A 27428-nucleotide genomic window follows, 5' to 3' on the forward strand; every position below is an offset into this window, starting at 1 on the left:
AGGTGCACACCCCTGTAGGCATTTCTTGGCTGGAAGACCCTGGCCAGGTTTTCTTGGCCTCCTGGCTAATCCCAGTGCCTTTTGGCTGGGTGACAGCTCTTATTCTTGGCTGCTTCCACGGTGCCTTAGAGCATACAGTCAGCAGAATGGCTTCCCCTACTGTCGCTGAACTGGGCCTGGGCCATCCTACTGTGTCCTGTGTTGACTTCCGAGGCTAAATCCACACTGCGGGAAGCGTGATGTAGCCAAGAGGGTGTCAGTGAGGCATCTCAGGGACTGGCTGGAGCCTCATGCCTGGGCCTCCCACAGGGGGCCTGCACAAATGCGATTCTCTCCTCACTGCTCTTACCTCTCTCGTCCAGGTCCCCAGAGTCCCCCTCCCCTCTGTGTCTTCTCTGACTCTGCACTAAATTTATGATTGTCAATCATATCTGCTTACCACACACGGGAGTTCCAGAAAACAGCCTGCATGGATGAGAGTTAAGGGCACGTGCATTTACAGGGTGAGCTAAGAACCAAATCACAGAGTCCTACATATGCAGCCATACCGTGCCCTGCAAGGAGAGTCCCATGTAGCATGTGCAGAGAAGCTTGGACTGGATGGGATATACATCAGGAAGGAATGTGTATTCAGTATGTGCTTCACAAAGGATGATGCTGTACAATAATCTCACACTTCCACTTGGGACTGGAGATACAGTCTCGGGTCTTAGCAACAATAGGTTTTATGGGGCTTGCTCTGTGGCAACCATGGTTTCTTACGTTCAAGTGGTCCCATTCATTGGTCTGTGGGTCTCCTAATACCTAGAGGACAAGGTTGTCCTGTAAGGGGGTGAATTCTCTGCACCTGTCAGGGAAGCCTGCAGGGATGAGGTACGGGACAGGATGAGATGACCTTGTGGTCCTTTCCATATCTGGCCCTATGTTCTAAGTTTAAATGGATACTGTTCTAAGGTGTCAGACATTGTGAATCACTAATTTTTAGTCTTTGTGCGTCATGGAAAAGAAAGTACCCTCTCTCTGCCAGGCAGATGGCCTATCCTGGGAAACCTGAAGGAGCAGCTGGGTAAGGGGTGGAGGTGGGATGGGATGAGGAAGAGAAAGGCCTAGAAGTGTGTACTGGGTTTTTTGTTTGTCTGTTTTTGTTGTAGAGAAAGAGCAAGTGAGCAGGGGAGAGGGGCAGAGGGAGAGAGATAATTTTTTTTTAATTTTTTTAGACACTTATTTTTAAAAGACAGAGAGCAAGTGGGAGAAGGGTAGAGAGGGAAGGAGACACAGAATCCAAAGCAGGCTCCAGACTCTGAGCCTGATGTGGGGCGTGAACCCATGAACAACCTGAACCGAACAACCTGAGCCAAAGTCAGATGCTTCACTGACTGAGCCACCCAGGTGCCCTGAGAGAGAGAATCTTAGAAGCAGGCTCCACGCTCAGAGCCGTGCTCCATCCCAGGAAGCTGGCATCATGACCTGAGCCAAAATCAAGAGTCAGGCACTTAACCAACTGAACCACTCATGTGCTCCGGGTCCTGGTTCTGTTGTACTCGAGCAAACCTCTTAACTACTCTCAGCCTCAGTTTCCTCATCTGTAAAATGTATTGTAAAAAGAAGTCATAATCATCCCCATTTTATAGATGAGGAATCTGACACTCAGAGAAGCTATCTGGCTCAAGAATTCATAGACTCGGGATTCAAACTTAGGTGGTCTGACTCTAAAATAGAAGCTCTTCATTACTAGGAATTACTACAGGGTGGGGGTGTGCAGGATGAGCCTGGGGAGGAGGAGATAGTGTAACATTTTATGCGGACATCCACTGTTAAATGTTTGCTGGTTTCCAAATTGTTGAACCGAGAGTGTTTTCGCTTGAAGGGAACGCGGTATTGTGGGTGGGCAGGAAGCAAAAGGAAGGGAGACTCAAAGTGACTGTCTCATGCTGTTTCTTTCTCGGGTTTACAGCCTCAGGCAGGCCCCAAGCACGGGAACAGTCACGTTAGCACGTGCCTAGGGCTCCTGTCCCCCAAGATGAGAACGTGAAGCAGGCCTTTTCTGCAGGGTGCCACTGCCTCTCCCTTCCCCCCAGCAAGCCAACGTTTGGAGGCGGGAGGATGGGGTGCAGCGGTTGCCACAGTTTACGCTCCTCCAGAGCTTCGGAGCAAGATTTCCCCAAAAAGCCATATTAAATAAATAAGAGGAAATTCAGCAGATGGGAACATGAATCAATGAAAACTCCCATATGAGTGCAAAGATTTATGTCAAAAAACAAAACATCAACATCTGGGAGCTGCCGCGTCTCCTCTTGGCTGCTCGTTTGGAATGGATTCTCAGTGTCGCTTTCCGCCTCTTTCTGGCCCTGGGAGAGGACAGAAAGAAATAAAGAATGAAGCCCATTTAAAAAATAGTCATTTTTAATCAGAAATGAACGCTGTTTTCCCCCTCAAGGCTGGAGGGAACGTGATCCGGGCGGCGGGGTTGAGGCGCTCGGCCCCGGGATCACGGGGAGACGGAGCCCCCTGCCGGACGCGGAGGGGCGCCCGCCCCCCGCTCCTCTCTGGGGTCCATTACCTCCAGATTTCACAGCTGCCAGGCAGCGCTAGCGCGCACCCGCCAGCGCTCTCCGCACTGCGGCCGCGCTTGGCGGTTCCGCGGCGCCCGCGCCCCAACCAGCCCCTCGCCTCCGTGGGGGCCGGGCGGGGGGCGAATCCGCGGCGCGGTCCGCTTCTCCTTTGGCCAAAACAAACCTCTGCCTGGGTTTCTGGGCAGAAGGATCGGGGACATGCGTGCGGCGATAGAGGAACCTAGGTCTGAGGAAAATGGAACTGAGCTCAAAGGCCACCCTTAGCTCTCAGCTCTCAGCCGAGGGCCGTGCAGACATTAAGAGGGCAGGCTTTGGATCCTGATATCCGGGTTCAAATCCCAGCTCTGCCGTGCCAACTGTGTGATCTTGAGCAATTTAACTTCCCGGAGCCATGGTTTCATTATCTGTAAAATGGGAATAATAGCACCAGCCTCCTAGGGGACTTATGAAAAGCAAATGAGAAAACGCATGTAAAGTACTTAGTAGAGCACTCGTATACATAAAATTGAACGCTCATTATCATCATTAGGATAAAGGCTCAAATTCTCATCGTAGTCTGCAAAGCTCTGCATAACCCATGCTGGTAGCTCTGCGGCCTTCAAGAGGCCACTGTCCCCCTTCATTACTGAGCTTCGGCTGGCTGCATTAACCACCCAAAAGCCTAGTTCCCTTCTGCCTCAGGACCTTTGCATGTACCGTTTCATCTGCTTGCAAGGCTCTTTTCCACCCTCCACCTCAAACCAGCCTGTCCTTTCTTTGAGCCCGAATTTACTCGTCACATCATCCGGGAAACTCTCCCTGATTTTCCCCTCCCCAAATGTAATCTCTGCCCTCTGTTCTCATAGCAGCTAGGCTTCTCCTTGCTAGCAGTGTTCCTAGATGGAATGTATCATCAGTTTTGTTATGTTTAATGTCCACCACCCCCTGAACAGTTTGCCCCATGGGGCCAGGAGCCTCTCCTATTGCAAGCCCAAGCCCTGGAACAGTGACTGGCTTAGGACCTCTATTTGTTGTGAATCACCCAGCATGGCTGGTGGGACCCTGAGGCCTGAGGGAATCTTGAGTCTTTTATACTGTTTCACCAGTTCCTTCCAACAGGGGCCTTCAAATAGAGACACATTCTGCTTTAGGGTCAGAGCTCTTACCTCTTTGGCCACTCTGGCTCAGAGCAAACAGCTCTGAGGATACCGTCCCCTGCCCACGAATGCAGTAGGAATGCTGCCACCCAGAAGCAGAGAGGCAGGTAGGAGCAAGGGGCTGAAGGGCGGGTGAAAGCTGTACACCCTGCTCCCCACGTTGAGCTTAATGAGGAATGTTCACAAGGGTGGCAAAGGAGATCTGCAAAAGCTCAGCTAAAAACAGGAGTGCCTCTGGCTGCTGAGCTGCCAAATCCCAGGCAGTGGAGGGAGGCCCCTGCCTAAGCCAGCCTCAGCGCCGTGAGGGTGCTGTTCTCACCTTTCACACCCACCTCAAAGCTCCACTGATCCCGATACATCTCCTCTCACCACCCCCAGGGCTTTTTTTTTTTTTTTTTTTTGAAAGGTTGGATTCACAGCCTTCATTTGCTCTCTTAATGGCAGCCCTGCCTGCTCTCCTAGATTCCAAGAGTCAGCCGGCAAAGGGTCTGAAGGCTTACAGGGAAACTGTTCAGTCTTCTCTGCTGAGGCCTGACTGAGGTTAGGTGGGGGTTCCTTCAAAGACTCGATGAGACCACCTTTCTTTGTTCAGGTCCCCTCCACTCTCCAGCTCTCAGAAATCTGCATCTTCTAGCAGTATCCAGAGAATTCTGACAGGTGGATCTGAGGTCACAGCAGGACATCTAATGGAAAAGTCTAGCAGATGATGTCAGGCTAGAACTCAGGAAAAAGAACAAGGCTAAGGCTAAGCCTAATAATTGTTGCCATTTATTGAGTTCTTTCTGTGTGCCAGGAGCTATGCTAACTAAGCACTTTACATGTGATGGCTCAGTGAATCCTCACATCAACCCTGTCAGGAAGGTACCAGTACTATCCCCGTATCCCCATTTCACAGATGAGGAATTTAGGCTCAAAAAATTCAAGTCACTTTCCCAAGTTCACACAGCTAGAAAATGGTGGGAGATTCAAATGCAGGCCACTAGGACTCTGGAATCCAAACTCTTAACCACTCTCTTCTCCTTTTTTTTTTTTTTTTTTTTAATTTTTTTTTAACGTTTTTATTTATTTTGGGGACAGAGAGAGACAGAGCATGAATAGGGGACGGGCAGAGAGAGAGGGAGACACAGAATCGGAAGCAGGCTCCAGGCTCTGAGCCATCAGCCCAGAGCCCGACGCGGGGCTCAAACTCACGGAACGCGAGATCGTGACCTGAGCTGAAGTCGGACGCTTAACCGACTGAGCCACCCAGGCGCCCCTCCTTTTTTTTTTTTTTTTTTTAAATATAAAGTTTATTTATTTTGAGAGAGTGCGCACACGTGCACATGTGAGCATGTGTACACACGCGTGTGCGTGCACGAGGGGGGTAGGGGCAGAGAAAGAGGGAGAGAGAGAGAGAATCCCAAGCAGGCTCTGCACTGTCTTTTTGCAGCCCAATGCAGGGCTCTATCTCATGAAACATGAGAACATGAACTGAGCCGAAACCGAGTCAGATGCTCAACCAACTGAGCCACCCCTGCGCCCCTAGAGTCTCCTCTCCTTTAGGAGTCAACAACACAGAAGAAAATTCAAGAAAAGGGCATTGGACAGAGAACTGAAACATGGGCAATGCTTGGACTCAGGGACAGGAGGAGGAAGAGGCAATGGCAGACACAGAATGATCAGAAGGTAAACCAACACAGGAAATGCAGTAGAAGGGAAGCTGGGGAGAAGACAGATTCAAGGGCCTGATGCAAAAGATGGTGATTTTTGATGGGCCTTGGGGACTAAGTAGGTATGGGAGTATCTAGCACCTTTGGGGTGTCTGTGAAGATCATGAGAATTCCAGAAAGAAAGCTAGAGAGAGAAGGCTCACTTCATCGACTCCTAAGTCTACAGTCCTGGTCTTTCCTGGATTCCAACTATATCCTGTCTTTAGGGTCCATTAAATGTCCCTCCGCTCCTCCATATCCTGATCAAATTTTTCCAAAAAACTAGCTTAATGAATTTCTAATACTGGCAGTAAAAGTCAAAACTTATGTGGGGGAGGGCAGAGAAGGGAGTTGAGCCAACCCTGAGTTCAAGGTTTCTTTCCTGAATGGCTTGGGGAAATGATACAATTGACAGAAATAAGGAAGTGGGATGATGAGGTGGTTTTGTATGTGAGAATTAAGGAGTGGACAGTCAACTGAGTCAAGTGCTCTGGGCCAAGGAGATTGATTGAGCAAAGGCCCACTGTGGTTAATGAGGTGGTCTTTGACGACCGCACTGACAGCTGTGTCAGAAGAACAGCGATGGAAGCTGGGAGACAAAACTGAAAAGCAAAGGAGTCGTGAAGTTATAGGAAGCAGTGTGTGTGCTACTTAATTAAGAAATCTGGCAGTAGAGAGAATGAAACAGAATGGTAGCTGAAAAGGGCAGGAGGATCAAATGAAGGATCTTCCTCCCAAGATAGGAAAGGCTCTTATATATTTCATAGGCTCAAAGAAAATAACCAGTAGAGACACATATGCTTTGGCATGAGGGTCAGGTTAATTATAGTGACAAGGTTCTAGAAGAGGCAGGAAGAGAATGGGACTCAGAGCAGAGTTTGGCCTTAGAACAAAGGGAAGAGACAGACCTCTCCAAATGAGTCTATGTTCTTGTCATTTCCTCTAACTCCTATTCATGCCTTACATTTATTTGTCTAGTGTGCAACTAAACATCCACAGCTGTACTCACAGCAGCTCTCAAGTTAGAAGCTTCTTCATCACATTTTATTGACCATGTGCCAGGCAATTTATATACCGTTATCTCACGAGAAGCCTACAATTGTCATTCCCATCTTAGAGATGAGGACTGAGGGAAAAGATTTTATAATTTTTTTAAGCCTTTTAGTACTGTTTGACTTTTTCCTAGAATAGGGGCTCTTTTAACTGACCATTACTTAACTGAGGGGTAAAATCCACTGAATCTGGCCTGCTCTCTGTCCTTGGCAGGCAAGCTCTTCCTTAACACACTTCACACTTAAGCACAAATTGTTTGATCACCTGGCCAACCTTATGTCCAAATTCTACCAGGTAGAAGACTTCCTATGACATGTTCATTTTAAAATAAAAACAAAAAACTTGTACAAAGGACCTGGCATTTCTAATAAAAATTTCCACTAATAGGGGTACCTGGCTGGCTCAGTCAGTAGAGCATGTGACACTTGATCTTGAGGTTATGAGTTCAAGCCCCACACTGAGTGTAGAGATTACTTAAAAATAAATCTTAAGGGCGCCTGGGTGGCTCAGTCGGTTGGACAGCCAACTCTTGATTTCAGCTCAGGTCATGATCCCACGGTTGTGAGATCAAGGCCCGCATTGGGGTCTGCACTCACAGCATGGAGCCCACTTCGGATCCTCTGTCTCCCTCTCTCTGCCTGTCCCCACTCATGCTCGCATGCATACTTTCTCTCTCTAAAAAATAAATAAATGTTAAGAAAAAATTTTTTTAAATCTTTAAAAACATTCCCACTAATAAAAAGCAACAAGAACTAATGTTAGTGCTGAGGTGATGACTCAGTCTTCTTGGTGACAGGTGAGGTCACTGGATGGGTCTGGATGCAAATGAGAATTTAACTCCTCTAATCCATTCCCCACACAGTAGCTGGTAGCCTCTTTAGGATCTCTGTGGTCTGATCATGCCCTTGCTTCCTTCCTTGGTGTCCCATGCCCTCAGGACAGAGTCCAGACATCTTCAGGGAGGGGGGCTTACTAGACGTTATGATCAGGCTATTTCTCTCTCCAGATTAAAGGGCTATCCCTATCCCATACCACCCCCTCGCCTACTTCCCCCACTGTCCCACTCCCCACCCAGCTACAGCCACGCTGATCTTAAGTTGTGCTCTCTTTGCCTCTCTGAGACTTTGCACCGGCAATTTTCCCTGCCTGAACTGTTGCCCTTTCCCTTCTTCATCTCGCTAGATCCCAGACCTCATCATACAGGCTCATCAGTTAAGATGTCATTGCTTCCAGGAAGTCTTCCCACCTTCCGTACCTAGGTGTTCTCATAGCACCTGTACTTTCCCCACTAAAGCTCTTGCTGGTCTCCAAAAAACCACACTTCCTAACATTTGTCTTCCCCTCTGCACTGATTGTGGGCTGACTCTATGAACTGCTTTAGCCAACAGGGTATAGGTGCAGGTTCCAGGTCTAAAACTCAAGAAGCCTGGCAGCTTACACTTTTGTACATTCAGAAGCTCTGAGCCACCATTTAAGTTCAGCTACTCAGTTGGGACGGCCCTGAGACTACATGGAGAAGGAAAGAGGCTCAGCTGTTCCAGTGTCCTGGTTGAGCCTTCATAGGACTCCAGCTGCAGCTCAGGTGCCGTCTGACTGCCACCTCACGAGAGACCTGAAGTGAGACCAGCAGAATTGCCCAGCTGAGCCCAGTCAACTCACAGAACTGTGAGAGACAATAATTGTTTTAAGCCACTAAATTTCAGAGAATTTGTATGCTGTACCAAGACACCATTCTGTATTTTGTCTACTGAGTGTGTCTGCCCTGCTAGACTATTTTCTCTGTGAAGGCAGGGACCACATCCATTTTTTAAAAATTGTTATAGGGGTGCCTGGGTGGCTCAGTCGGTTGAGCGTCCGACTTCAGCCCAGGTCATGATCTCGCGGTCCGTGGGTTCGAGCCCCGCATCAGGCTCTGTGCTGACAGCTCAGAGCCCGGAGCCTGTTTCGGATTCTGTGTCTCCCTCTCTCTCTGACCCTCCCCTGTTCATGCTCTGTCTCTCTCTGTCTCAAAAGTAAATAAACATTAAAAAAATTAAAAAAATAAATAAATAAAAATTGTTATATACCGGGACATTCTCTAGCACAGAATAAGCACGAAAATATTTGATTAATGTAAACTGAGACTCAACAACAAAAAATGTTTGGAACACTGGCTGTGATGAGTATACAGTGTCATGAACAAAAGGTAATGAAGTGGCTATCTGGGCAGTAGGTTCCTGATGTTAAGTTAGAGAGCTTATCTCTGTAGAAGGACTGGGTCAAATTGACTGGGCCACAAGCCAACAACGGGGAGCAACCTTGGGAGCTGAAGAAGACAATGGCCAATGGTTTTAGCAAAGCCAAAGGCACGGGAACAAAGTTGTCATTCTGATGGCGCTCCTCTGGGCAACACTGAACAGGTGATCTGCTGTGCCAGTGAGACTTCAGCTGCCCTTGCCATCTACACAGTGGTTAGTTGTTTAGATTTCTAGGAACAGATGTCATAATGTCATTTTACATGTGGAAACAGACACCTCATCTTCACAATTTTTCAACCAGCTTCAAACATGAAGGGCCCTTCAATGTTTGTATATGGAATGAATACGTTCCTACCCAAATCAATAAATCCCTGATTGGGGTCTGGTGCTCTTGTCTGTAACTATCATCAGCACAAGGTGTCCAGTCAACAGACATGGTTTGACAGTTTGTGTCAAGCTCTATGCGGGACACAAAATGGGAAAATGCCATCCCTGCCCCGGGGGAAAGAACTGGGGAGACTAGACTTACACAAATGAGACAATTAAATAACAGGACAACATATAATTACTGCTAAATTGTGTGGCAATAAATTAAGTGGTAAGGAATTGGGAAAAGCGGAGAGCAGGGAGGGCTCCAATAGTTGGGGAGTATTCACTTAACAGCTGGATGTGGCTGAGCCTCAGGGCATGAAAGCAACTGCAGACAAGCTGGCAGGAAGAAAGGTGCAGTAGTCCAGGGACAAAGAACAGACCCAAATCAGCTATTTTGGGGCAGCAACACAAGGAATGTGAAAGGTGCCTGCCCCAAATCCCAAAGCAAGGGTATCTCTGAACACAGTTTCCCAATATTTGTACTCCTAGGCCTTTATTGTTTTTTTCTGCTTGCAATGGCTTTCTCCCTTCTCCACCTAGGCAACTCTTTCTCATATGTAAAGATGCAGCTCAAATGCAATGACTTTTTTGAATCTTTCCTCAGTATCCCATAGCCCAGTATTCACGATTCTATTGCAACAGATCTATTGTTTTTCCCTACTCATCTCCTCTGCCACTGCAATTAATAGCAACTTACATTTATTAGGCTCTTCCTATGTGCTAGGGGCTCTGCTAACCATTTAAATGCATTATTTAATCCTCACAACAATTTCATGAGGTATTTTTTCCTCCTATTTTATAGATGAAGAACCTGAGGCTTAAGGTTGTTAACTGCTATAGAACACATAGCTAGGAAGTAAGAAAGCTATTATTCAAAGCAATTGTGGAACTCCAGAGGCCATTCTTAAAACACTGGACCAAGTGTTCCTCGAGGCCACAAATGCTCTTTACTCATCTGTCTTCTCAGATTGTATGATGGGGACTGCCACATGGCTCAAAAACTGGTGAACAAATACAACTGTCCTATCACAAAACCAGGTCTAAAAGGTGACCCCAGTAAGCTGTTAGCCCAGGTGTAGACTTCTTCCCAACCAGAAGTCAGGTACCTGGGGGAAAGAAGGAGGAAGGATGTCTAAGTACCTTAGATTTGAACTTGAAGTCCTTTATTTCATATATTCACATTTGGTTAAAGAAGAACCATTCTCTTCCACCCAAAAGAACGCATAGATAACACTGGCTGGGTCTGAGCATGAGGGCTCTGATTAACAGGTGTTGGGGGGTGGGTGGGGGGATGGTCTCCTCTTAGGTATTTCGAAAGCAACTCAAGTTGTTCCTGTAGAGCCAGGAAGGACTACTCGAGATCCCTCCATCTATCTGATTCTATCATGGCTCAAGCTGAGGCCCAGACAGGGGAAAAGGTCGTACGGTGGCTGCACGGTACACACAAGATGAGCCAGAGCTAGAACCCCGGAATCACAACGCTGCCTGCGCAGTTTTTTAACGCCTACCCCGTCGGTCCCAGCCCGAATCTCCTAGTCGAGGGCCTTGGACTGGAAAAGCGCGGACTACGGGCCTCTCTCGTTGGACCCTAGCACTCCTCTCCGCCCACTGGCCCTGCTTACTACCGCCTCGTCCAGGCGCGGGGCTGGGGTACACTATTCCCCTTTTCGCGTCTCCACGGTGTCTGCAAGGTCGTCCTGCGCTACCGAGGCCGCCCTTAGCCCCGCCTCTCCACAGTCCAGTTTCCGACTCGGTTCGGCTTCGCCACCTGCGACCCCCCCCCCCACCCCCACCGCCGAGCGTTCTCCCCACTCTCTAGCGGGCGGCAAGCGACGCCTCTTCCAGGGTAGGACGGGCCCACGTCCATGCCCTTGCCGCAGTTCACCTCCCAGCCAGCCCCCACTTCCTTTCGCGCAGCGCCGGTCTTCCGGCTAGGCTCCTTTCTAATTGGCTGGCTGGAAGCTTCCTCGGGACTCGGCCGTTCGGAGGGCGCGACAGCGGCCTCTCTAGCCGCCGCCCGTAGGTCTGGCCTCGCTCTTTGGACTGCGAGCTCTCTATGCTGTTGGCGACGACATGTGGCGCCTCCCGGGACTCCTGGGCAGAGGTAGGGGGCGTCGGAGCCGCGGGTCGAGAAGCAGCTGAAACTCCGAACTGCAGAAGGGCGGGCCGGAGGACTGAGCCGAAGCCTCAGCGGGCTGGGTTAAAGCTGAGGAAAGGCGGGGCCCACGGGGGCGGGGCTACGCCCGCTGGTCAGGGGCTCGTGGGGAAGAGGGTGGAGCTTAGGGCCGCGGAGATGGGTGGGGCTATCTAAAGGGGGAGAGGTTAAATGGCTGGTGTTCCGAATTCGTGAAAGGTGGGTAGTGGCCAATGGAGTGCGGAACCAATGAAAAGAGGCAGGATTTAGAGTCAGGGCGCTCCAAACATTGAGCGGGAGTTTGCGTAGGAATGTCTGGTAATTTCATAATGGTGGTTGTCAGCCCTGGGAGGACATCAGAGTCACCCGGGGAGCATTTTCAGAATATGCCCTGGATGATCCTGGTTTACTGGCCTGGGTGGCACCTCAGAAACTGTACTAGGCAAAAGATTCCCACTTATGTCCTTGTTTAAGAACTTACGCAGTGGCAGATGCCAGTGATTCCTGGGTTCCAGGAGTGGGGCTCTGTCAAGGAACAGAGGGAAGATTGGTGGGGCCGTTCATGTTGAGATGATTGATCTTTGTTATTATACATAGCTCTTCCCCGTCTGCTGGGACCCGGCTTCCGGGGGCTGACTCCAAAGTCTACCAACCCAAATGAGCCTCAGGCTGCCTCCTCCACTCTGCTGGTCCCTGTCCCCAGCTTTGACAGGTGAGATGTTACCATTCCATCACCCATTCCTTCCCCTTCCCCCCCACTCCTTCCTCTTGGGATATAACTTGATAGCTTTTCTTGCCTCATCTAGGTCAGGCCCCCATGGCCCAGGCCCAGGCACGAACAGGGGCCCAAGGTCTCATGGATGGAAGGATGCCTTCCAGTGGATGTCTGCCCGTGTCTCCCCAAACACCTTGTGGGATGCCATATCATGGGTAAGGCTTCCCAGCTCTGTCCTTGACCTTCTGTGTGGATGAGAATGATGCTGCATGGTAATAAAGCCTAGAAACAAGAGCTAGGGCATCATTGTCCCCACACTCAAAATGTGAGTAACCCATGTCATTGGGGCATATTTGGGGGGAGATATTGCGGCTCCTCTTCCCCTCAGTCCTATTTCTCCTTTCATTCAGTAAACATTTATTTAACACCTTCTCTGAGCCAGGCATTTTTGTTAGGCACTTGTGACACAGCCGAGAACAAGGTAGATGTTATCAATGAATAATACTAAATAGCTAACATGTTATATATTAATGTAGAATATTATGTATGTGTTATCTTGTTTAATCCTTATAAAAATCTTGCGAGGGAAATATAATCTCTGTTTTATAGATAAGGGAACTCAGGCTCTGGACCTTTAGGTAACATGCTTAAGGCCATACAGCTCTTAAGTAGAGAAACCAGGTTTTATTCTGGAGCTCATGCTCTGAGCTACCATGCTCTACAGCTTGGTTGCTGTACTTAGTGTGGCTTTGTAAAAGCACCTAGTACAGATCCCAGTGCAGAACAATAAATATTTGTTGACTCTGATGTATAAAGTTAGGTGCTCAGTAGTGAACATTAGGTCCAAGAAAGCAGAATCTTTGTCATCCAGGTTTTGCACACATCACTCTCATTTCTGCCACATCTCATCCCTGTCACTTTCATGCTGTGTGCTTTAGGCAAGACTTGACTTCCCCGAGCATCAGTTGTCTTATCTGTAAATTGGTGTCATCAGCGGAATGGAGCCTGGAATGTCTCCATGGTAGGGCCACTTCTCTTTGGTGCTGTGGACTAGGGGTGTAACATACTTTGAAGAGGGGAGCATTTTCTCATTTTGTCAAAGATCTGAGCCCTAGAGCTATTCTACAGTGAGTCCTTCTAGAATCTGGGCTTGGATTCTGGGGGTCCTGATGCTGTCCCTCAGCTGTGTCACTGTTGCCCTTGTGAAAGTGTATGAGCTGTCCCAGTATTCTGGATACACGTCTCTGTTATTTACATGCTGGCACCTTCTCTTCCTTCCAGCCTCAGCTCACACATCACGCCTACAGAGAGGCTATCCTTAATGCCCTATTTTGTCAGACCTCCCTCTTATGCTCTGTGTAAACTCCTGATTTCTTTTTCTTTTTTTTTTTTTTTTACATTTAGCATAATTTGTTGTTATTATATTTATTTCTCTGTGTACGTGAATTTTGTCTTTCTCCCTCAGTGAAGATATAAAGTCCATAAGGACAGAGATGTGACTATCATCTTTCCCAGTGTACCCAGCGCCTGTTGTAATAAACAGGTATTTGGGTGTGGACAGGAAGGGGCAGGGAAAACCAAGCAGTCTCTGAGCTAGGAGCTAGCTTAGGTTTTCCACACACCTGTCAGAGAAGAGACACCTTCAACAAGCCTGTATGTGTGAATGTGTCTGTGGTGGGGTGGCTTGGTCAGAGAGAAAGGAAGAGTTGTGCCTCAGGCCAGAGAAAGAGAATAAACTTGATGGTGAGCCCTGACCTGTCACTGCATTTGTGGCCAAGCCCCAGCTTACCACATTATCTTTTTGCCTGCTTAGACTTTATTTATTCATTCGCTCCTTATGCATGTAATAAATACATGTGTGTATTTATTAGTGCTACATCTTAGCGTTCTCCTAGGCTCCAGGGATACATGGGTGAACAAAACAGACGTGATTCCTGTCCTCATGGTGCTTAGAGACTAACAGGAGAGACAGACCTTAGCTAAATAATTGTCGAGGTGATTACTTAAGTACCAGTGTGATCAGGGCTCTACCAGGCAAGTTTGGGCACCGGGAGGGTTTTAGTTGACCCCAGCCAGGAGTGAGGAAAGGCTTCCCAAGGAAGTGGCGTTTGAACTGAAGGGTGAGACTGAAGGAGGTAACTGGTGCAAAGCTGGGTCCCCAGTGTGCTGTCTTTCCCAGGGCACTCTGGCCGTGCTGGCCCTGCAGCTGGCAAGGCAGATCCACTTCCAGTCGTCCCTGCCAGCAGGACCTCGACAAGCAGAGCACTGCTCTTGGCGCAGACCCCTGGACTGTTTCCTCTCATCTCCCTTGTGGCATCTGCGCTCCTGTGAGTTTTCAGTCCCAGGGACAGGAGGGCTAGGCTGGGAGTTTTTCTAGGCCAGGAAGCATCTCTGGACACACCTCAGGAAAAGAGCCATCAGCAGCTCCTTGCCTTTCCTATCTGAAGTCAGAGGAAGGGGAATGTGAGGAAGTTCTACCCACCCAGGGTGTGGACCACCCCTGCCCCTCAGTGTCCTCCCATGTCCTCCCCTCCCCTTCCATGAAGGGAGCCCCACAGGGATCGAAGCTGCTTTAGATCTTGGGTGTGGCTTCCTGCTTACCTTTCACCCATGACCCTTCAGGTCATTCTCTGGTCAGTCATTCATTACTAAGTGAATCTTCATTGAATAACTACTATGTACCATGGTACACAGGCGATACAGCCCAGGGGTTAAGGCCCTGGAGTTAGTGTCAGGGTTCAGGCCCCATAGCTGGTGCATACTAGTCTTGTGTCCCTGAACAAGTCACTTTTAACTCCCCCGTGCCTCAATTTTTTCATCCATAAGTTGGGATAATAATAAAACCCACCTCATAGGTCTCTTGGGAGGATTAAATGAGTTAATACCTGTCAACGAGTTAGAACAGTGCCTGGCACACAGTAAGTACCCAGTAAGTATTAGTTTAAGGTCTTGTCCTTATGCTTATAATCATTACCAATATTACTATCAAATAGAGTGCCAGGTGTCAGGGCTACAACTGTGAGTGAGGTAGATGCCTCCTTGCCACTGGAAGAATTCAGGCAAATGAAGCATTTATACCTAGGGCAGGAGATCAGCATAAATGTAGGCCCCTCTTGACCCCAGCAAAGGAATTGGAGGAGGAGGTGGAGGTGTGTGAAGGAGGAAATTCCACATTCTTCCCCCGAACCTCAGGGAACACTCAGTCGAGCCTGAGCAGACTGAGCTGATCCCCTTCTGATGTGACTACTCCTACTGGGTCTTTCCAGCACTCCGGAGGCACATTCTCCCCAGCCCTGATGGCCCAGCTCCCAGGCACACTGGCCTTAGGGAACCCAGGCTGGGCCAGGAAGAACCCTCCACTCAGCCCGAGCACCTCTCTTCATACAGCTCCGTGAGGGCATCTGGTCTTCAGGGTCTCTCTGAAGAAGGTATGTTTTCACCACCTAGAGTCAGCCAGAGGTAGAGGGGGTGGGGACTGGGCAGATGGACATTTGTTGCTACTTATGCCAGATAAGGAAATTGTCATTCCTGTGAGGGCCCGTGCTTTCTGGGGCCCTTTGAATGATTTTGATTCCTGATGGTGGTGCTGGCCAGAGGGTCCAGGGAGACTGGGGCAGTGGGAGAAAAGGAGAAACCACACTTTCTCCTTTACCCTGGCTGGGTGTCACCCATTTCCCTTGCAGACCCTAGTGATCTCGGCTTCCTGCATGCCAGCAGTAGCTTCAGATCTGGGGCAAAGCCAGCCCAGCCTGTGCCCACCGGACAAAAGCAGGTATGGTTCAGATGTGGCCTCCAGACCCTCAGCACATTCCCCTGGGCAGGTTGCAGTTTGAGTGAACCCTCCCATGATGAGTCTTTATATTTCTTCCCCAGGAACAAGATAAATCAAAAACTCTTTCCCTCGAGGAGGCTGTGACTTCCATTCAGCAGCTCTTCCAGCTCAGTGTTTCCATTGCTTTCAACTTCCTGGGTAACTGGGTGGACCTTACATCAAGGCAGGCGGATGGGAGAACGGAAAGTGTATGGGGTTGGTCAAACAGAGTTAGGGCAGGGAGTGGTTTAAATTGAGAGAATTTATCTTCTCCCGGGTAGGTAGACTAGACCTGGCATGGTGGCACAGTGGTGTCAGGGACCCGTTCTCATGATTCTGCCATTCTTAAAACTGACTTCCGTCTCAAGGTCCTGTTTGGCTATTGCAGCTTTCTTTCTGGAAGGGGATAGGTGGGAAAGCTAAAGGACTACTCCTTCCCCACCTAGAAAGTTGCACAAATCAGTGTCCAGGATGTAGGCCTCTGACCACACCTGGTCACAGAGGAGCCTGGGAAATTTAGTCTCTAGCTGAATGTCCATGTGCTTACCTGAACATTCTGTTACTGTGTAAGAAGCAGAAGAGAAATCTGGGAGGATACCTTGCGTTTTCTGACACGTTTAGGTGAGAAGAGACTCCTAAGGTCTGGAGCAGGCTCTCAAATGCACAGACAGGAACTCTTACCCACGTCTGGAGACTCTAGATGCCCCTCCACCATTTGTTCTGTTCTCTGCAGTGACTTGGCTTAAGTTTCAGGCCTTTTAATGCAGCGACCCAGACTGCCAACAGCATCTGTTGGAGTGTATTGGGCAGATGCATGAGAAGGTGGGATTCTTTCAGCACAAAGCTGTTGAGCATTCACCTTTTCTAGGCCCTATTTTAGGTGTCAGGGATACAGTGATTCATGAGACAGAGTTCTTACTGTCATGGAGCTGACGTGTGAATTGAGGGGGAGAAGAATAAAACATTGCCAAATAAATAAAAAAGAATTTCAGATGATGGTGAATGTTAGAATTGTAAACAGGGGAATGTGTCAGTGACTCGGGGAAGGAGCAGCTTTTGATTTGGAAGTCCTCACTGATGGGAAGAACTCTGTGCCAAGACCTGACTGACAAAAACAAGCCAGTCTTGTTTCTGTATAGACAAATAGCTTTCCAAACAGGGGGAACAGCTAGTACAAAGGTCCTGAGGCAGTATTGAGTTTTGCTTGTGAAAGGAATAAAAGAAAGGTGAGTGTGGCTGCAACTTAGAAATCACCAGGAGAGTAGAAACAGATGAAGTGAGAGAAGGAGGAAGGGGCTAGGTCAGGCAGGGCCTTCTGAGCCACTGTGGAGTGTGGATTTTCTAAGGCAGATCAGAAGCCATTGGACGGTTTTACAGTGGAAGAGGAGGAGGGCAGTCACATGATCTGATGTACTTTTTCAGATTTCTCTGGCTGTTGTGTGGACAAATGTGGAGTGCAGACATGCCAGAGGAAACAGGAGACTGGGTTGGAGCTGTTACTGATGGCATAGCAAAGCCTCATGGTGGCTTGGTCTAGGTTAGAGGCAGAGGGGACAGAGAAGAGAGATGGATCGAGTAGCCAGTGTGGACAATGGGGACAGGGGTGGGATCTTTTGCCCTCTTGAGTCTTCTCAAGGGCAGATGGCTCTGTGCATCCTGGACAGCAAATTTTCAGGCAGCAGGGAGGTAACTTTAATTCACTGCTGGCTGAATGGAACCTGGCTTCTACCTCATTAGCTTTTTGTGATTTTGATGGGCCGACAGTCTCTTCTGAGGATTTTCTTGCCCATTCCTTCATTCATATATTCATTTATTCAGCAATGCTAAGCAGTGTGGCAGAACACAAAGAGAGCACAAGCCATCATCATATTTTGCATTTGTATAGAGCTTTCACCCTATGCGAAGTTATTTCTTCTACGTTCTTTTTCTGCTTCTGCCTCCAGGATTTTGCAGTCTAATTGAGGAGACAGGGCTTGTACTCTGGAAACAGTTTAGTTCATGGAAAAAGGCTTGTATACTGAGTAAAAACCAAAAGAGTGTTTGAAGCCTGAGTGTGGTCTGAAGCTTCCAGAGCAGAGGCAGAATGGGAAAGTCTGATGGTGGAGGCAGAAAGATAGCCCAGGGAGGAGAGACAACTTGAGCAAAGGTTTGAGTTGGGACTTGGCTGTGCTCAGCCCCGTCTGCTGTCCGGACACACCTGAGTTCAGGTCACAGCTGTCTTACTTTCTCTCTCACGGTTTCCTCCTAAAGCAGGATTAACAGTATCAGCTGTTATCAATTCGATCTAGTTCATTACAAGCAGCCTAAGCCCACTCTGGCTAACTTAAGCACAAAAGGAATCTACTGGGATCTGTTGATCTGCCAAATCTCAGGACAGGAATAGAGAAGGTCCGGGGATCCAGGCGGCAGTAACTGAGGGACAGTGTCTTCAGAGTTTTGCTGTCAGAATAAACCTGCAAAAGCTATTTTCTCTCCTGCCTCAACCAGATTAGGATTCAGATTCCTGAGTGAGGGACTTACTGGTTGGGAAGAGCATAGCACAACGATTGATAGCACTGGGCAGCGGGGAGGAGGGCTGCTCTCCAAGGAAAACTGGGGTGCTGGTACCAAGAGGAGGATGTTGTATAGAAGGGCAGAACCCACTGATGTCTCTGGCAAACCAGTGAAATATTCGGAGGCTGGAAACATATGCAGAGTGTCTAGCACAAAAAAGAAAGGAAGCAGCTTATGAGGATCTGGCCAAGGATGTGGGGAGGTTCACAGAGGAAGTTGTGTTTACACTCTGTGCTTTCTTACAGGGACAGAAAACATGAGGAATGGGGACTACACGGCAGCCTTTTCCTACTTCCAGAAAGCAGCAGACCGTGGCTACAGCAAAGCACAGTACAATGTGGGCTTGTGTCATGAGCATGGCAGAGGCACCCCCAGGGACCTTGGCAAGGTACTGCACCTCCTCTTTGTCCCCAGGCCTGTCTCCTGAGCTGCCCTGCCCAAAGTTGACCTCCAGAAATGAGCGGCAGGAGGGCTTGGGGAGAGTTCACCTTCTCTCTCCCAGCCATGAGGGAAAAAGAAGACAGAAGCTTCTAACTTGCAGGAATTTAGATTCAGAAGGAGGCCAGGGACCTTATCTTTTTTCTTTGCAGCTGTATCCTCAGGACCGAGAACCTTACCTTGATGAATGGATTAATTCATTGTAAAAATGTAGGATGAGTACGCAAAGATGTTATATATATATATAAGAATGTACTTTTCTTAGAATTGTATATGATGGCAAAAAAAAAAAAAGGGAAAGCAACTTGAAGTTATTCAATAGTAAGTTGGTTAATAATATCTATGTGGGCCTTAAAAAATGATGCACCAAGGGCAGCTGGGTGGCTCATTTGGTTGAACATATGACTCTTGATTTTGGCTCAGGTCATGATTTCACGGTTCCTGAGTTTGAGCTCCATGCCAGGCTCTGTGCTGTGATTCTCTCTCTCCTTCTCTAGCTGCTCCTGCACTGGTCTTTCAAAATAAGTAAATATTTTTAAAAAATGATGCACTAGATCTATGTTTACTGGCAGGGAAAGACATTCATGGTGTATTGTTAAATGGAAAAATAGATTACAAAAGTGTGAATGTTCTCTCTCTCTCACTGTTTCTCCCTATACACACACACATACACACATTTATATGTATATGTGTGTGTGCGTGTATATGTGTACATGTATAAATACACATATGTGGGAAGAAATTTGCAAAGCTGTAAAGTAAAAGTGGACAGAGAATGATCTTTAGGAGGCAGGATTGGGGGGGGGATTTTATGTTTCTATTTTTGGTTTATCTGTATTTTGAAATTTTGGCTTATCTATTTTCTGATGAATCTGTAATGATGATGTATTATTTAATTAAAATAGTTTGTACAAATTTCGCTCAAAGAGAAGGCTGGCTTGCAGAGGTATCAGTTGACTAGGTGTCTCTCCCTTTGTCCCAGGCAGTTCTTTTTTACCAGCTGGCTGCCAGCCAGGGTCACCGCCTGGCTCAGTACCGTTACGCCAGGTGCCTGTTGCAAGGCCCAGCCTCCACTTGGGATCCTGAGTGCCAGAGGGCAGTGTCCATGCTTAAGCAGGCTGCACACTCGGGCTTGAGAGAGGTGAGTGCCCAGGGTGGGGGTGGGGAGTCTCTCCTGGGCTCCTAGAGTATGCGGGGCCTGAAAGTGATGGAAATGCCTTTTTCCTTCCTCCTGAACCACAGGCTCAAGCTTTCCTCGGGGTGCTTTTCACCAAGGAGCCACACCTGGATGAGCAGAGAGCTGTGAAATACCTTTGGCTTGCGGCCAACAATGGGGTATGGGATTGCCAGTGTCCACACATGTTGGGGATCGAGTCTGCTGAAAGAGGGAATCTTGGAACTGGTACCAGGCTCTGCTGCGCATAGGAGAGGGTCGACAGGAACGCTGGGCCAGCTTCAGGTCTTAACTGTTGCTGACTTACTGTGTGACCCTTGGGCAGGTCTAGTGGGGCCCTGGAGTTGGCTGACAGCAATCTGTGAGAGCTGTCGGTAGTTTAAAATCAGCTGTGGGTGGAGTATTTGCACCACAGAAATGACTGCATGCTCCAGAGCAGGGCCTGTTTCACTGCAGAGCCAGTTGCTACACTTACCAGCATATTCCTGAGCCGGTCACTTCTTGTTCTCCTCATCTGGAAAATTGCGATGGAATGACTGCCTCACCTGTCGACTGCTTCACGGGTGTTGTTGTGAGGATCAAAATCTAACTGAGGTAGCAGGTGTGTGAGTGCTTGGTCAGTTGAGCACAGAGAAGGTGCACCCTCATGGACGGTGCATTTTGGGGAAGTCAGAAGACACTGCACAGTTTCAGGGGTGGCAGGTGTCTGGGGGCCTTGGCATCCAGGCTGCAGGACCGTGAGTTTGTTCCCCAGAGTGTTAGTTTCATGGGGTGTTTATAATAGGAAGGAAAACATGGTCAGATGGGTTTGGGAAATGCTGCACTAAACAGGTGTCTTCAGTGCAGGTGATCTCAAAGCTTCACCTCAGTGTGAATCACCAAAAAGGTGTCTGTGGTTTGCTATATTCCTGAAATGTACTTGAGCGGGACTTTTTTGGGCACTGCGTGCTGAAAGATCAGGAGTAGTGGATTAAAGCAAGCCATGTGCATGTACTGGAATTTCCCTGCACTGGGGCTGCTGATTCTCGGTGTATTCTGGCCAACACAGTGGTACCTGATTGGACTCTTGGGCATCAGAATACTTTTTTGTTTCTACTCTGTTACCTGTAGTAGCTTTCAGAAGGGGACCAGTGTCACCAACTAGTACTGCCTCTGTGCCTGCCTTCCTTGATGGAGTCCCAGCTCTATCTCGGGCTGAGTGTGCTTCACCGTCTCATGTGCTAGACATGCCTGAGGGCACCTTGGTCCACTTCGGTCAGGACGCTGGGAGAAATGCACAGAGGGTGTTGGGCACGGTCCTGACACACACACCCACCCCCCGGGAGTAATTGTGTCTTTGTAGGTTTGTACTGAGCAGTGTTGCAGGGTGGCTGTTTTGGCCTTAGGAATGTGCAGCGCTGTGTTCTAAGCTGGTCTGCTGTCATGAGTCCACCATATTTATTACATAGACTTTGCCCTGCAAGTTACAGAAACTCTCTCAAGAAATTGGACTCTGGAAATTAGAAGAGAAATGAGACCATGGTTGGGAATCAACAGAGTTGTGTTTTTTTTTTGTTTTTTTTTTGTTTTTTTTTTTTTAAGTTGGGTGCTTGAGTATAATAATTTTCCAGTAAAGAGGGAGACATTAAAATCTCTTTAGGGCGGGGCGCCTGGGGGGCTTGGTCGGTTAAGCGTCTGACTTCAGCTCAGGTCATGATCTCATGGTCCGTGAGTTTGAGCCCCTCGTCGGGCTCTGTGCTGACAGCTCAGAGCCTGGAGCCTGTTTCAGGTTCTGTGTCTCCCTCTCTCTCTGCCCCTCCCCTGTTCATGCTCTGTCTCTCTCTGTCTCAAAAATAAATAAACGTTAAAAAATTTAAAAAAATAAAATAAAAAAAATAAAATCTCTTTAGGGCAACTAAGATAATAAGAAAATATTAAAGTAACCACTTTTAATGTATTAACACATATAATTTTCATAACAATTCAATCAGGTGGGTGTTATTATTTCCCACTTTATAGATGAGGATGCTGAGGCACAGGGGCATAGAATAATATGCCTGAGGTTACGTAGCTGGTAAGTGGTAGAGCCAAGATTGGAACCCAGACAGTCTGGCTATATAGGTTGTTCTCTTAAGCCCTACCTGCTAATGCCTCTCTAAGGATCATAGTTTTCAGTGAGAGGAGAGAGGATCCAGCATTTTGGGCAAAGGGATTATTAGACTTTTAACCTTTCAAAGGAGGGACACTCTGTGTAGTGTATGTTTTGCAGCCCCTGGGCAGAGATTCAGAAAGGCATTTGGGGCCTTTGAGAAGCCTAGCCTCTACCCTGGCTCCTGGCTCTTCTAGCCTAACTAGGAGCCTGACTCCCAGGTTCCCCACAGTTGGGTTGGTCGTTCCCGTGGCCGTCACTTCTGTCTGCCTTCAGCATCAGCCTCAGCGAGAGGCTGCCACACTGCCACTCGAATCTCCCTCTCGAATCTCTCCCGGGGGCAGAGGGATCCCCGGCTCCTCTGGGTTGGGCACACTCTGGGCCTCTGGCTTTTCATACTTGAGATCCCTTGGTACAGGGGGGACTGGGACTGGACCTTGAACCTATATGGATGAAGCCCCAGCTTGCCCGACTACCCCACCTTCCTCTTGCCTTAGCATTTCAGGTCTTCTCTCCTGCATGTGTGCATATCTGTACAGCTGTCTATTTTCCCTTTTAGGACTCACAGAGCAGATACCACTTGGGAATTTGCTATGAGAAGGGCCTTGGTGTGCAGAGGAATCTGGGAGAGGCTATAAGATGTTACCAGCAGTCAGCGGCTCTGGGCAATGAACCTGCCCGGGAAAGGTTGCAGACCCTCTTTTCCATGGAAGCAGTGGTTAAAGGTGCATGTCAGAGCCAACAAGTTCCCTTCCCTGAGCTCAGTGCCCTGTGACAGAGAAGGGGGTGGCGGTAGTCCTTGGTCTCCTTGGCATTTCTTGCCCCAGTAATGGGTAAGAGCACAGCTTTTTGAGTCAGACACACCTGAGCTTTAAGAACCCTGCTGTGTCACTGAACTCGGACTCCATGTCTTTGAAAATGACGTGGTTCTTCACTTCTGAAAATGAGGGTACTACTAGTACCTTACTTGTTCGGTTGTAAGGATTAAATGAGATGGTTCTAGAGGGCTTGGCACAACCTGGCATACAGCAGGTGTTGAATAAATGGTAGCCTCCCTGAGGATTTTTCAGGAGAGACCGTATTCTGAGATTGCCTCAGTGCCCTGAATTACCCTTCGAGGGCTCTGAGTGCTCACTCCTGAGTCACTCGGGCTGGCCGGGGTTAACAACGCCAGGGGCAACCAAGCCCTTTAACAAGTCCTTGCTCCAAAGTAAGAACCCACAGTATGAGTAAGAGTCGCTCTCACCTCTCCTCACAGCCCTGGGGCCCAGCAACTTGGCAGTTAAAGGATTGAAGTCCTTCTCCAGCCCCTCCCTCTGCAGCCTCAACACTCTGCTGGCGGGAGCCTCACGCCTCCCACACGCCTCGAGCACGGGGAACCTTGGCCTCCTCTGTAGAAGTGGGCGTCTCGGAGCCAGTCCCAGGGGAGCTCTTCCCCCACACAACTACCCTTTGGAAAGGAGTCTCGTCAGACTGGGTTTTGGCTAAGGTAGGATAAGACATAGTTACTGGTGCTAGGGTCGGGAGGGTGCACAGGTTGGATGGCAACAAAAATAGGTGTCAGTGTCCCTTTCTGAGGTGGACATTCCTGCGAGAGCTGAGGTTCTCAAGCAATTTCAAGTGCATGGCTAATAAATGACTTTGACCTTTCCTCCAGTTGGTAGCCTCACAGGTGGGCAGTGGAAACATTGATAGTTATTTCTGGTTCTGTGCACGAAAGGGATTCATTCAGTGACCTGTAAAAAACTCTCCTGAAGGTTCCAGAGTCATACCATAGCCTGTGACTGAGTAAACCACTTACATATACTTTCCCTTGTCTCAGTTTCCTAGGCTTAGACTGCATGACAGATGTTTGCCAACATCTGATGTATGTGCTTCTGGTGGTTCATAAGAGGATTTTAGGTACTCTAATATTTTCTATCTTAGTAGTTGTATATTTAATATATAATGTAAAAATGTGACTAGCACATTATAGTTTCACAGATATTAAAAACGATCCATTTAAAGGAAAACATTGTGAAATTGGATAAAAGGGAGCACAGGTCCCACCCATGGTGGTTCCATGAATGGCTAAAACTTGAGGAACACTGAGTCAGGCCATTCCCAAGATGGGCTTCCGTATTCACTTTTGTTCGGCCCCAGTGGAGTTAGGATCATCTTCATCACTGATTTGGGAGGAATGAGTTTCTTGCCTACATACCTAATATGTCTGCTTGACTTTTTCAGACCTTCTCACTTCAGCCCTAAAGATGGAGCCTGTGGCTTCTCTGTTACAACTTGAGTCCCAAAGCAGAGGCCAGATATCTACACAACTTCCCAAAGAAACTTAAGCATCTGCCCCAGCATAGTAAAGAAGAAGAAAGTGTGTAAAGACCCAGGTCCTGGCCGTGTCCCCTTATGAAGCAGTGACCTGACCCACTACATTGTTTTCTCAGTTGTTGACCGAAGGCATTGGTGTATGTCCTTTGACCCTACAGAGCTCATGGGGGCCATTTCACTGCAGAAAGGGCCTTGGTGACCACCTAGGCCCAGTGAGGCAGACTGTTGCCCGTGCTTGTATGGCTTTATGAGTCACCAGGCCAGGAGAAGACCAGGCCCCCTGACTCCTGGCTCAGGGCTCTGTTTTGCCAGTTCACACTAGCTTTATGTGTTACTGTCACATCTCTCCAATGTGAGGGAGTAAGTGGAGGCTTGGAGCAGGGAAGTGTAGATTTTGAGATCCTTGTTTGTGAAGGGTGTGCCAGAAATGGATGGGAGTTTAATAAAATAGATACTGGATTATCTCATCACTCTTGCCTTTGAGTATGTTGGGGAGAGCCGGGGGTGGGGCAGGGGGAGCTGAAAGCAGAGGCTCCCACCTCATCTCTAAACTCTCCATTAACCAATTTGAAGGGTCTTAAAAGCTTCTCCAAGGGAGAGACTTAGGAAAAAATGATTTCTGAGTCAACGCTAATGACTCCAATTACTGAATCTGTGAATAGCTATTCCCTGGCTTCTGGATGTTAGCCCAAGTTCAATAGCATGGATGTGGTTGAGGGTAGGGAGTGGGAGGGACCAAACCCTCTAGTAACTGTTCAGATGTGAAAGATCACCCAGCTTGGCCAGTTCAACAGTGGAAGGAGTTGGGGGTGGAGGTTGTCTTCTCTGCTGCCCACCCCTCTCACCAACCTCCAGTGGCTCCTGCCACACTTTTCCAGCACTTTCCTCTTGTCATGGGGGCCCTAGGCTTCTTTCAACTTTAATGTCTCCCCTGACTGCTACTCCCTTTCCAGAGCTGCCCTGCACGCTGGCCTTCCCACCCCCACACTGATCCCCTCATGCGGCTGCCTCCCACAGATGTCTCCTTGGGATCTGGGACCTTGTCTTTGTATTCTGGTATCCTCAGCACTTAGCACAAGGCCCACGCTAGTAGGGGCTCAATACACACATTGGTTAAAGGTTAGGTTTTTAAGCTGTACAATGCACTAATCTCTGCAAGAAAAAAAAAGTTTCTGTGGTCAAATAAGTTTGGGAAACGCTATACCAGACATCCCTTTTTTTATAGATTTACAGTGTACATCAGCATCTTTAAGGTTTCAAGAGGTCCTGCAGTAAAGAACTTGGTTAACCCCATGTTTGCCGGCCTGAGCCAAGCACAGAGCCCAGCCACACACAGATTGCCGATCAAACTTCCTGGGGCACCTTCTGTAAAATGTCATTTCCTGCCCTCCTGTGGGACCCTACTCTCCAGTCTCCTCCCCTCCTCTTGTCATTTTGGCTTACCGATTCCTTCTGGGGAAGGAGTGGCAGTTCAGACAGCCGTGGGACAGCGGGCGTCCCGTGTTGAGGGCCAGATGCAGCTCTCCTTCCCCCTCAGTCATTACAAGTTAAGTACTGATTCAATTTGGGGTGCTAAACGTGGAGGTAGGATATTTTTAAGCTCTCCTTGTGGAAAGGCAGGATGGAAGAGTCGTGAGAGCAATGTTGTCAAGGGACCAGAAATCCTTGGCTGTTCAGTCACTGCGGTCTCCGTCCATCCCCAAGGGGTGGACCTTCATCCACAGACCCAGGCACTGCTGTGCTTTCGCCATTACAATTCCATTGTTAATGACTTGTCATCAGTGCCCTGAAAGGAAATATGAGGTGGGGAGGACAGGGGAGTGGCCCCTGCCTGGGTTAGGTACAGGGTGACCCAAGTTTTAGGACCTGGTGCCCTTCAGCAGTGAGACTTTTGTGCAAGGCTGTGCCGACTCAGTTCCCTTATCCAGAGATGTTGCTTTCAGGGATCCTTGACACAGTGCAGACAAGGCTGTTCGATTCATTATATCTTCAGTGCTAATACAGTGCAGGGTACTTAGTAAATGTTCAGTAAATATCTGTTGAAGGAATGAGTGATTTTATGCATTGCCCCCTTTCCACCCAGTTCCTTGCCCCAAGCCTACCTAGCACATAGTAAGTGCTTTAAATATTTGTCGAATCCATGATTCTGTATACTCCCCACTGCTACTTCCAGTGCTACTTCTGACACCTAGTAATTGCTCAATAAATACAAAGTGTTTGTGGAATGAGTGTTTCTGGTCATGCCTCCGTCCTCCCCTGCCCCATTACGTCATACTCCATACTTAGTAGGAGCTGGAAAAGGCTGACCTATTTTCTTGGTGCATACTATGTGCCAGGCCGAGCCCATGCTAAAACACCTCCCTCCCCCTCCTGTCTTCCTCTTGGGATATAGTTCTCTCCGGAGTCCCATGGGTAGTGGTTGCCATCTCACTCTTGTTTTAGCCAGAGGAGAGGTAGGGTCAGTGAGCTGCCAAGCTGAAGTTGGGTGACAGACAAGGAGGCTGCCTGTCAATCTCTGAGCTGCCCCCAGGCTCCAAGCGAGCACTGCATCACACTCCTCGTGCTGGAGAACCCGCTGACTGTTGATTAAAAAAAAAAAAAAAAAAGTCCCTCTGCGCTTTCCAAATTAAGACGACATTTAACTGAGTGCTTGCTGGCTTGCCTGCTCCCTCGATATCCCAGGGGATTGAGCCCATCTTGGTGAAAACCGTTCTGAGCATGTCCGAAGTCTCAGCTTTGACATCTTGGCTGATGCGAAGAAGTTTCTGTAACCTTTCTGCTCAGCACGCTCAATTCTGTCGCCATACACACTGTGTCCCTCGGCCTGTTCATGGGAAAGTGCTGGGTGTTCCCATGCTAGGAGTTGGTTGCATGCTGCAGACGAGAGCAGCTACATACATCCCCACTCTGACCAGAGATCAGTTGCCTCAGAACAGAAACAGCTCTACCCATGAATTCCTTAGGGTCTGCGGAGAAGGCAGAGCCGAGGACCAACAGAGAGGATCACAGTGGTCCTTAATCTTATTGAGGCCCCAGACCCCCTTTGAAAATGTGGCAAAAGCACTGACTCCTTCCCATTCAAAAGTATGCAGCCCTT

The 27428-nt window shown here is 48.5% G+C and overlaps 1 protein-coding gene across 3 annotated transcripts; it reads left to right on the top strand.

Annotated features, from left to right (window-relative positions):
• The first annotated feature begins 10988 nt into the window (after positions 1 to 10988).
• DELE1 (DAP3 binding cell death enhancer 1) lies at positions 10989 to 26552 on the top strand. Of its 3 annotated transcripts, none has more exons than XM_045491931.1 (13): positions 10989 to 11163; positions 11791 to 11905; positions 12000 to 12123; positions 14088 to 14235; positions 15175 to 15336; positions 15592 to 15680; positions 15782 to 15878; positions 18518 to 18660; positions 19693 to 19851; positions 19953 to 20045; positions 22572 to 22737; positions 23271 to 23501; positions 25557 to 26552. In XM_045491931.1, the coding sequence occupies exons 1-12, from the start codon at positions 11133 to 11135 to the stop codon at positions 23498 to 23500; spliced, it is 1557 nt and encodes a 518-aa protein (XP_045347887.1). In that variant the 5' UTR covers positions 10989 to 11132; the 3' UTR covers position 23501; positions 25557 to 26552. The 3 variants fall into 3 exon arrangements, with proteins under 3 accessions (XP_045347887.1, XP_045347896.1, XP_045347877.1); XM_045491921.1 differs by lacking the exon at positions 25557 to 26552 and adding an exon at positions 24239 to 24798 and having other exon boundaries at positions 10990 to 11163; XM_045491940.1 differs by lacking the exons at positions 19953 to 20045; positions 25557 to 26552 and adding an exon at positions 24239 to 24798.
• The last annotated feature ends 876 nt before the right edge of the window (positions 26553 to 27428 follow it).

This window comes from Leopardus geoffroyi, chromosome A1, assembly GCF_018350155.1.
Source record: "Leopardus geoffroyi isolate Oge1 chromosome A1, O.geoffroyi_Oge1_pat1.0, whole genome shotgun sequence".
Classification (NCBI taxonomy): domain Eukaryota; kingdom Metazoa; phylum Chordata; class Mammalia; order Carnivora; family Felidae; genus Leopardus; species Leopardus geoffroyi.